Here is a 10262-nt window from a genome sequence, read left to right as displayed (position 1 = left end):
GTCACACACACACACACACACACACACACACACACACACACACACACACACGCACACTCACACACACACACACACACAAACTGTACCCCACTAGTCTGCCCTTTTCTCCACCGTGCATACATCAGTACAAGTCTGGACAGCCTGCCTAAGCACAGAGATGCACATCTGACGAATCACTCCGCCGACACACTGGCAAGTAGTCCCTAATTTATGGGATTTTAGATGGCAGATTAAGAGTAATGTCTATGGTCTATAACGGATTATGTTTATACAACGTGTAACTACGCCGTCTTTCTCCTTTTGTTTAAACGAGATCAACTGTGAATAAAATGGAATAGTGTAAATAGCAGGCAGTTTTGAAAACCAGTTTTTTTGCCAAAGCCTTTCAGTACGAAATGCAGGTAGATGAATAACTCTGATGTGTCACATTACATGTTAAGCAACACAATACAAAATTAGGGGTAGCCTATGCTACACTTAATAGTTTTATAGGACTACTTTTTGTCAATCCAAACGGCTGCTTGGGAGAGGCGAACGCATCGGGGCGGATGTCCACTTCACTTTTCCCCGGGTGTTGTCTGTCTCCCCGGCGCACACTCACGGCTGCTTCCATCTATCCATGCAGTTCACTTCATTGTACTGAATGTGCTCATCAATTAGGCAAGAATTAAGCCGTTTTAGATGTTATATTGTCTTTTAGCGCTTCGAAGAGGATTGTAATCTGCGGAACGAGGCGCAGATAAGTTTTCAGTGCGGGAAAGCGGAGAGAAACGAAACACAGGTACAGTGTGACTGTTATCTCGACTTCCAACTATTAACGTTACTAATGTAACGCGAGGGTACTAGCCGCAAGCTAACTGGCTAACGTTAGCATCCCATCGACCAACTAGATTTGACTTGAGATTGCACTTTGGAGAGGAGGGTAATGTCGCCTGGTTTTTATTATTCAGCCCCAAGAAAATACTTTTGTTCACACTGCTACAGTTTGTAGCTAAACGTCCTAAAAGAGACCGCCAACTTGAGTTATAATAACCCCGAGAGCGAGTTTTTACTTGGTGCCAGCAGAAGACACAGCGTCAGTAGCGTCAGTAGTAGGCTAGTAACAGCAACGTAAGCGTGGGGAAAACAAAAGGACTTCAAAGTCTGACACACAACATACATAACTGTTCAGGAATAAACCTGTCAAATGTGGTTTAGCTCGCAAAACGTGGCTCAGATAAAGCACCGCGTGCATATTCACCACCTCATATGTTTTTATTGATTAACGAGCTAATTTATAGAAGACGGGTTAGGTTTAATACATTGTAAAATGCTGCTTTATAAATAGGTAATATTCTCGAGTTAGCTTTATTGAAATCCCCAAAAACCACTACAAGCTCACTCTAAAGTTATTCCTGAAATCCATGAGCACATTTTTATTCACTTTAGGAATATTATTGTCAACGTTGTAAGGATGAGTATAAATGATGCATCAATGGGGAGTGTTGAATCAGACTGTACATTTATGATATAGAACAGAAAGAATATGTTTTATAGACTATACCTTACACTTGAATAACAGTGTGTAGTATGGATTGGTTTTGTGTAGCATAACCAGAGACTGTAATTGGAGCATATATAAATATATGTTGAAAGTTATAGGAGAAAAGTTCCTTGTGGTGGTGAGATGTGAATATACTACAAGGTACTAAGCATAAGCGGGTGGTGGAGAAATACTTAGGACAAATAGATCCTGCCTAGTCGGGTTAGCAATTGTATAATAGTTTTAGTTCTTATTACTTTTGAACAATTGCTTGGTCTGCCAGAGATCGAGGCTATCGTGGCGGTGTCCGAGGCTAACATAACCCCCTAAAACTCTCTCTGAAAGTGAACCGAGGTGGGATTACACTTTGTCTCCATTATACCTGTAGCTTCTGCGATGTCCCTAATTTTAATCCATTGAAATATCAGTAAATAGACATAGATTTGTCAAGGTTTGAATGAGTTGAGTTTCCAGTGAAGTTAGAGAGGGCAGCTATTGTAGTCTTGGGGGGGGGGGCACCGGGAGCCGCGATAGACAAAGACCCCCAGAGAGCCTCAGCCACTTGTATTGTCTACCGGAGTTTGGTGGATGGGAATTCATCTCTCGGGGTTTAAAGATTGCCCCTCACCCTCTGCAGAAGCATTATAGGTCATGTTTAACCTGGAGAATCCGAGAAATAGGACCTTCATGTCGGTCATCTAACTCTGCGCCCGGGCTTTGTTCTGGTCCTAGTTGGAGTAAACTGGAGATGAAGTTGCTGATGTGATTTGGGAATGAAAGCAAACGTAAGGTTTTAAAATGCGGTGCACATAAGTTGCGTCTTCTGACATGGGTGAGTGATATCGGTCATTGTGTCTGTGTGGTCGCCTGGCGGTTGGAACCGCAGCGTTTGTGCGCGAGGAGGGAGTTTAGTGGGGTACTTTCTGCTGTGTCCTGGGCTGACCGTCTAGTCTAGTCCATTGTGCTGCTGGGAGACTCACTGGCACGGAGATACGGAGAGGAAACGAGGCTTGGCCACCTAATAACATAGCTCTTAAAACGGGAGTCCCCTTCATGGCACGTTGTTTTATCAGATGCTGCCGCTCATCAGATGTGGAAGCTGTGGTTAACTTAGCATGTAGTAAGAGGCATGGGAGGACGTTACATTACATGGTGAACACCTTAATAGTGAAATTGAATATTCATATACAGAATATGAGGCCAGGGCAAAAGCAACTTCACATTTTCACACTTTATACACAAAATGTCAAGGGCTGCAACTAATGGTCATTAATGGTTAAAACAGTGACAGATGGCCATTATCATTTATATACAGCCGGAGTTACCCTGTTCAGACAGCTTGTTCTGATCAACCAATAGTGCAATATCTGAAAAAATAGTTTGTGTAGATTAATCTACTAGCCTAATTATATCAGTTCTAAAAATCTTTAGTAGGCTACATTATTCAATGTCAGCAATTTAAGTTACTCCCTTTGATATGTCAGAATAGTGCTGAAACGAACCGTTTTGTTTATAATCTGCTGATTATGTTCCCATTAATCGTTTTAAAGTTTGGTTTATAAAATATCAGAAACTACCGAAGGATGGTAAACCCAATTTCCTAGAGGCCACGGTGACATTTTCATAAAATCTGCGAAAGGTAAAAATATTCAGTCTACTATCACTTAAGACAAAGAAAATCAGCACATCTTCACAGTTATAAACTGAAACAATGAAATATTCAACAGGTTTGCTTGAAAACTTAAATGATGAATCGATCCCAGTGATGCACCCGGCTGATCCTCCGGCTCAAAATCACTGATACTGACGTGCATATTGGATATTGGCCATGATATGACAGATTCACTTTAAATAAAATCCTTGTTCCAGCAGTTACATTCACTGAGTTAGGGTGGGCTGCTAGCACAGTTTTTAGAGCCCCACTAAACCCTGACATCCTGTTGACACACAGTGATATACACATTTTAAATTGGAAAAAGAGAGCCCTGGTATGTCAGCTCTAGTGGTGGTGCCCCCATAGCAGGAGCATGTTCTTAATTAACTGGAGTAATAAAGGAAGACTTGAGTTAATCAGTGTGGGTCCTGTGATGAACAAGAAGAGGTGCCTGTGGATTGTGTGTTGAACCGAGCTTTAATCCTGCAGGTGGTAAGAGATGAGTTTCATCTAACAAACAGAGGCCATGTCATGGCATCTTCACTGTGTGCCACGGAACTGATCACAAGGTCCTTTTGATTAGCGAGACACCAAATTCTAGCTATTGAGTGATAACGAAGGTTAAGGAGAAAGAACTGAGAGTTGTTGAGTGTAAATCAGTTATCATACAACCAGCGTTGGGAAAATAAACTCAGCCCAAGTGAAAATAATGGGATTCCTTCCAAGGTAGCAGAAGGTGCCGTTCTACTACAAGAGGGGGTTAGGTTTTATAGGGGTTCAAGTGAAAAATAACAGCAGCCAACTTGCTAATGAATAAAAAAGACTTCAGTTATATTTTAATGGGAGAGTGAATCATACTGGAGACGGAAAAGCTACGTCGTTGATGAATGCTGGTGTGTGTGTGTGTGTGTGTGTGTGTGTTGCAGCCATGCCCTCGGTGATGGAGCGCTCGGGGTCCGGGGTCCTGTCCAGGAGCAGAGCAAAGACTGTAACCAACGGCAACAGCCAACCACACTCTGAAGAGGAGAGCAGCGATGAAGAGCATGCTCATGGTACACACACACACACACACACAGTAAACAGAAGTATGATCTACAGCATGTGTAAAGTGTACCTACAGTAGACACACATTTCCATTGTGCAGATGTACATCGTGCCAGCTGTTCTGCTTGAATTTTTTGCATTGCTGCAGTGCTTCTATAGTCCCTGCACACTGCTCTCCTCTGTCCTCCCCTCCCTTCCCACACTCTTCCATCCTTGTTATCCTCTGCCCACAGATATCTTTCCTCCCTCCATTTTCTCCTTCACCCACTGACTTGCTGTGGATCTTTCATTTTTGAAGCATTATCTCACTAGGCACAAGATATCTTATTAGATCAAACAGTTTAAATGGAATGGTTAGGTAGTTAGCGTTAAAGGGCACTTCACTACCCAGATTTCCCCCTGTTGATGTATGGCTGAGACTTTAAGCCACCATCCCTATTGTTATTGCACCCCCCCACTTTCATACTTGCCTCCACCTCCATCCATTTTCAGTCTTCCAGTCACCTCTGTCTTTTTCTTCCATCTTTTCTTTTTTTCTCTCATTTCTTGCCTCCTTTCATACCCCTTTTTTCCTTTCATCCAACCTTATTTCTTCTTTAGTCATCTCATTCCTGTCTCCAGCCATTTCTTACCATCTACTCCAGTTTCTATCATCCCCGTCTCCTCCCTTCCTGTCCTCTCTCCCTAAGGAAACAGTAATCTATCTCTTCTTCCTCCTTGTCTGCCTCCATGCCCCTCTCTTCACTCCTTGCCTTCTACCCTCTTCACCACTGCACTAATTACTTAATGTTTGCCATGCTTTGTTGAACTTCTCTCTCTCTGTCTCTCACTCTGTCGGTATTTCTGTCACTTAGTGATGAACGTGCTGAAAATGTTGCTACGATAAAAATGTAATGCATAAAGGTATTTATCACGATATATGCTATTTCTGTTGACTTTGACTTGTTCTTTTGTAAAGAGTCAAGTTAAATGCTGTGATTAAAAACGTTCTGGTATCTTGGTTGAACCAAATTGTTCCGAAAACACAATTAGAACGATCAAGGAAATTGAATAAGGGAAGACTGGAACAGTCAGCAGTCCCTCGTCTTTTAAACCCATTAGAACCACACTATCATTTCTATAGTTGATTAAAAGCAGGCTTCCTGTGTGGTTCTTACAGGCTGACAACTTGAGGATTGTTTGCACTTTTGCAAACTAATTACATATCCCCAGGGTTTCCCAGTGTTTTATAGTGCCCCACCTTGCCTGAAATACCTCCACTAAATAACGTTTATGTAAAATGTAATTAGGCCTATTAGGCATCAGGGAAAATAAGCATCGGTGCTACTTTACACAGCAAAGGCAATGTATTCAATGATTAAGGTTATCAGAGCAGCACGTCACTCTGACCTTTAACAAGTTGAAAAAGATTGAGAGATCAACTCAATCATTTACAATCAAGTTCTGATGTATGAGGGCAAAAAACTCACTTTGCTAGAAAGTGCTTATCAACTCCACAAACCCTGATCCCACAATAAAGAAATCTCTGTGTAGGACAGACATCAGTTTGTTAAACTGTACTTAGCTTTTCAAAGCCAAAGCACTGCTTTGGAGAACCCTTTGTCCTTAGTTTCACAAAATACATAACGACATAATGACTCAGGAAAGGCTTTTAGGCCTGTGCTGTTGTGTGTACTTGGCATATTCGTAAAGATGTTTTTCTCACAAACCACGGGGTCTCAATTAGCTCAGATTAAGTATTCTGCAGCTATTGTTTCAATGTGTCAGATATTTATTCAACAACTTGGTAAACATAAATATTGCTATTGCAGAGGCAGAGCCCTGATGGGATTAACCAATAGTGAAGCCAGTTAGAGGGCAGAGCTAAAAAAATGATTACCATGCTGTAGATGACTCTCCTTGTGTCTCCTGTTATCTGTGTCTATCCAGCTCTGCAACGTCCTGGGAAATACTACTGGAATACTTGTCCCCCATCCTCTTCTGTCTCTGCAGCTCTAGCCATCCTTCTGGGAAATAGAAAGTCATATACGTCTTGTGTGTGTCTCTCTCTACAGACAGTATGATCCGAGTGGGGGGAGACTACCAGGCTCAGATCCCAGAGTTCAAACCAGGTAAGCTGAGAGAGGAAAACATGAGAGAAAAAGAGATGATTGAAAAGGAATATGAATAGAGAGAGGGAGGAAATCCGGGCTGAGAAGGAGACATAGAGGTGAGCAGTAATGTGGAGGACATCGAAAATGGAGGTAGGAGGGGAATGCAGATGATGAGAGAAGTGAAGGTCGAATGACCATTTACTGTCTTCCCGTCTCTCCAGGAAGTGGAGAGGAAAAATGGAGACAGTTGCCAGTGGTGCAGAGGTTGTCCTCGTTCTGTAATGAGAAATGCAAATATAGAGACATTTAATACAAGAGTGACGCTTCCTCCACACAGCTTGGATTGACAGGGTTACATAGATGCCCATGTCTGTGGCATATTGAAAGGCCTTAAATGAATCCTATGACGCTAAATTTAAAGTCTTAAAAGTTAGGAAATGTGTTAAATAATTAGCATCACCAATGACACGGTTCAGTTTGAGTAGCAACTATACAAACTCCTCCAGTCGGAACTAATGTCTCCTGCTGTCAGGTGGGTTTAGCAACCTGCGTAGGAAGTAGGCATCCATTTTCTTTTTTTTTTGGACGTTTCAGAACAGTCCGTAGTGATGTCGAATGAGAATAAAGCTAGTTTGTCAGCCTGTTTGTTTGACAACAATTTCATGGGTAGTGGACAGGTTTAAATCTTACTGAAGAATCCTGGTTCCTTGTAGAAGTCGTGGTAGATGTAAAGTGGCTGAACACTGCGATCAATCACCATAGACCAAGTTGTCCCACAACCATCAGATGGCACCAGGTGAGGGGCGAAGCAGGAAAAACCAGCCTCTAGTTTAACGTCTAGATTTTGGCAGAACACAGGTGGCGAATTCCCACAGAGTCTGACACACCACCGTCTCCTCCTCGTTTTTCTTGCCAACGAAGAGAGAGATGGAGCCTAGACAGGAGAAAACACGCAAAGAGGGAGCGGTGAAAGTTAATAGGAAGATAGATAAGTAGACAATCAGGTAGAGAGAGGGGGGGGGGGTCATAAGCAGTGGAGGAGGGTTTAAAAGAGAGATTCAAATATACACATTACCCTAATAAATACATTTAAATGCTAAAAATGTCATTTTTGTTTTTCCAGACAGTCCAACCCGCTACAATGAGAAGGACGAGAGGAGCATGTTGGTCTGGCGTCCCAACAGTCAGCTTTCTGATGCAATGTGTAAGACACACACACACACACACACACACACCTGCAAGCTTAACAGTGTGACCTTCAGTTTAATGGCTGTATGCTGACTAGAGAATAGCAATTAAAACTTTAAATCTGTGTTTTCTCCTGTCCACTTGTTTTCTCTCATTCTTTGGCCTTCTTTGTCTTCATCTCTTTCCCTTATTTATTTCATGGTCCTCATCTTTCTTTCTCTCTATTGTGCATTTCTTATTCTTCTCTTTTCTCTACTTTCTCTACCTGGATTCCCCCATCCTTCTCCATCCACTATACTATTGTGGTTTCTATTTTTTTTCTTGCACTAAACCTCCTTATACTAATGTTTCCTTTTTTTAACCCATTTCGTCTTTCTTCTAATCCCAGTGGACGAGTACATACTGATGGCTAAAGAGAAACACGGATACAACATGGAGCAGGTACGGCAGACTGCAAATTTCATTTCATTTTCACCTATCAAAATGCACCAGAAAACCCCCAATGTAAAATCTTTCTCTTTCACTGCTCCTGTTTATATCTCTCTGTTCTAACCTGTCACTGTTTGCCTGACGCTGTCTTTGTCCTGTCTGTGCTCTCAGGCCCTGGGCATGTTATTATGGCACAAACATGATGTGGAGCGCTCTCTAGCCGACCTGGCCAACTTCACCCCGTTCCCAGACGAGTGGACAGTGGAGGACAAAGTGCTGTTTGAGCAGGCCTTCAGCTTCCACGGCAAGAGCTTCCACCGCATCCAGCAGATGGTGAGAGACTGGGGGGGGGGGGGGATAGACAGGGTAAGCCCCGCCCACTCTGTCGGCAATTCGATTTCGCCCTGCAGGTTGGTCTGGAAACCTGCGCGTTTAATTCTACTGCTTCAGTTCACAATTAAGCGGGAACCAATCACAAACTGGCTTATCTCCCTGACGTGCTACTGGCGGGTTGAAAACCATGGCGACGGAGAAGCAACCACGCCGCTTTTTGTCTACATTCCACGTTGTGGCCACCGAACGCCATCGACGCCCAAAAACAATTCAAAAATTCAATATTTGAAATTCAATTGAGTGATTTCTGTGTTTGTGTGTAGCTTCCAGACAAGCTGATCGCCAGCCTTGTGAAGTACTACTACAGCTGGAAGAAGACCAGGACCAGGACCTCTGTCATGGACCGACAGGCCAGGAGGCTGGTCAGCAAGAGAGAGAAAGACGACAGGTATGAGACATACAGTGAAACGTCCCCTGCAGGGAGCGAGACGGGTGCAGGGAGGGACAGAAAGAAGAATGACTGTTGGAGGAAGGACTGAGCAGGAAGGAAACATTAAGTTGTCAGAAACTACTCCTCTGAGAAGTGACATTTCCAGAGCTCGGTAGTCAAAGGACACTCGATAAGCACGTCCTACTAGGAAACAAGAGTCTCATGAATGCAAATCAGATACTTTGATATTATAAGTTGTCCTTTTCAGTTGACATTCTGGAGCAGTTTTTAAAATACTTTGATGAAGTCAGACACTTTTTAATTTAGACAAGTGGCAGAATCTTGGTAATGTGTATTTTCTTTCTTCTTGTAGTAATGATGAGATTGAGGAAGGAGACCCTGGCAGTGACAGTGACTTTGAGATTGACGCCAAGAAAGAGGTGAGCAATGTGAAATGTTTGTTGAGCGTGCGTGCGCATGCTCGTTTAAAAATTTTTTTGGTGTGTTTTATTAGTCGTGACTTGCCTGAGGAGAGGAGCCTACCCAAGTTGATGCCTTCTCTATCCTTCAATTTGAACTTCATTCATTATACATGACTGGAATGCTGCTGCCTTCTTGAATTTCTGTCCATGTAAACAGGTGTCACTCTGACAGAACCGCTCTCTGTCTACACAGGCAGTCAAACAGAATCCCAACAATGCCAACACTGACAAGGCCACCCCCAGTCGCTCTGGGCCGGTGAAGAAGGAAAATATCGGAGCGCAGTATCGCCACCACCCGCTCAGAGCCCGCCGCAGGCCACCTAAAGGCATGTACCTGGAGCAGGGAGACATCATGTCGGTGTCAGCTTCCCACAATGCCGGGGTGCTTACTATACGACAGCTGGACACACAGTTGGTGTCACTCAAGAGACAGGTATGCACCTTCAGTAGGAGTAATCTGGCCCTTTGAACTGAAGGTGTAAGTGCACCTTAAATAATCAGAGCATCTGACAGCTACTGTACTTTTCTACTTTTGCGGGTAGTTTTGGTGAAAACCAAAAGGATTTCAGTGTATGTGTAACTATGGATCTGCCAGTAAAGGTGAAATTTAACACCTCCTCGAGAGATTTATAGCGCAACAATACATTAATAAATTGCCACCTTTTAATGTGCCAGATATAATGAATTCAGTCTCACTGGGGAGGAGGGGGTTGCTTTGTTTTTTACCATTTTTTAGCAGGTTTCAACAACAGAAAATGAAGAGTTGCTGCAAGAAGAATTTTAAAATGCAACTGCATGTTTAAAGTAAAACTTTGTCTTTGTCCCCTCTGTGCCCTTTGTCCTCTCAGGTCCAGTCTATTAAACAGAACAACAGTAGTTTAAAACAGAGCTTAAATGAAGGTGTTGACACTTTCAAACCAGCTGAGGTAAGTCCTTCGTCCTATTTCCTGGACTACGTTCACTTTTCCTCGTCTCTGATGTCTCTTCAGTTTGTCGCCGTCCTCTTTCCCTTCCCCATCTCCCTCCAGATATTATTTCATCCCTCGTGGGACTGAGATTAGTCGTAATCTGCCCTTTTCTCCCTTGC

The 10262-nt window shown here is 43.0% G+C and overlaps 1 protein-coding gene across 2 annotated transcripts in view; it reads left to right on the top strand.

Moving 5' to 3' along the window:
• Positions 1-514: 514 nt before the first annotated feature.
• rcor2 (REST corepressor 2) overlaps positions 515-10262 on the top strand; it is a 14138-nt gene continuing 4390 nt past the window's right edge. The window contains exons 1-10 of one of the 2 annotated variants that reach the window (XM_034856511.1): positions 515-781; positions 4103-4228; positions 6275-6331; positions 7437-7517; positions 7890-7942; positions 8102-8263; positions 8587-8711; positions 9067-9133; positions 9369-9608; positions 10024-10101. In XM_034856511.1, coding sequence (XP_034712402.1) covers positions 4105-4228; positions 6275-6331; positions 7437-7517; positions 7890-7942; positions 8102-8263; positions 8587-8711; positions 9067-9133; positions 9369-9608; positions 10024-10101 — 987 coding nt within the window. In that variant the 5' untranslated portion in view covers positions 515-781; positions 4103-4104. Of the gene's footprint in view, positions 782-4099; positions 4229-6274; positions 6332-7436; positions 7518-7889; positions 7943-8101; positions 8264-8586; positions 8712-9066; positions 9134-9368; positions 9609-10023; positions 10102-10262 lie in introns of both variants that reach the window. The other variant, XM_034856512.1, reaches the window with a different exon arrangement.

The sequence above is a fragment of the Etheostoma cragini genome, chromosome 19 (genome assembly GCF_013103735.1).
Source record: "Etheostoma cragini isolate CJK2018 chromosome 19, CSU_Ecrag_1.0, whole genome shotgun sequence".
Taxonomy (NCBI): domain Eukaryota; kingdom Metazoa; phylum Chordata; class Actinopteri; order Perciformes; family Percidae; genus Etheostoma; species Etheostoma cragini.
The sequence above is the reverse complement of the archived record's forward strand: the minus strand, read 5'-3'. Positions and strand labels throughout refer to the sequence as shown.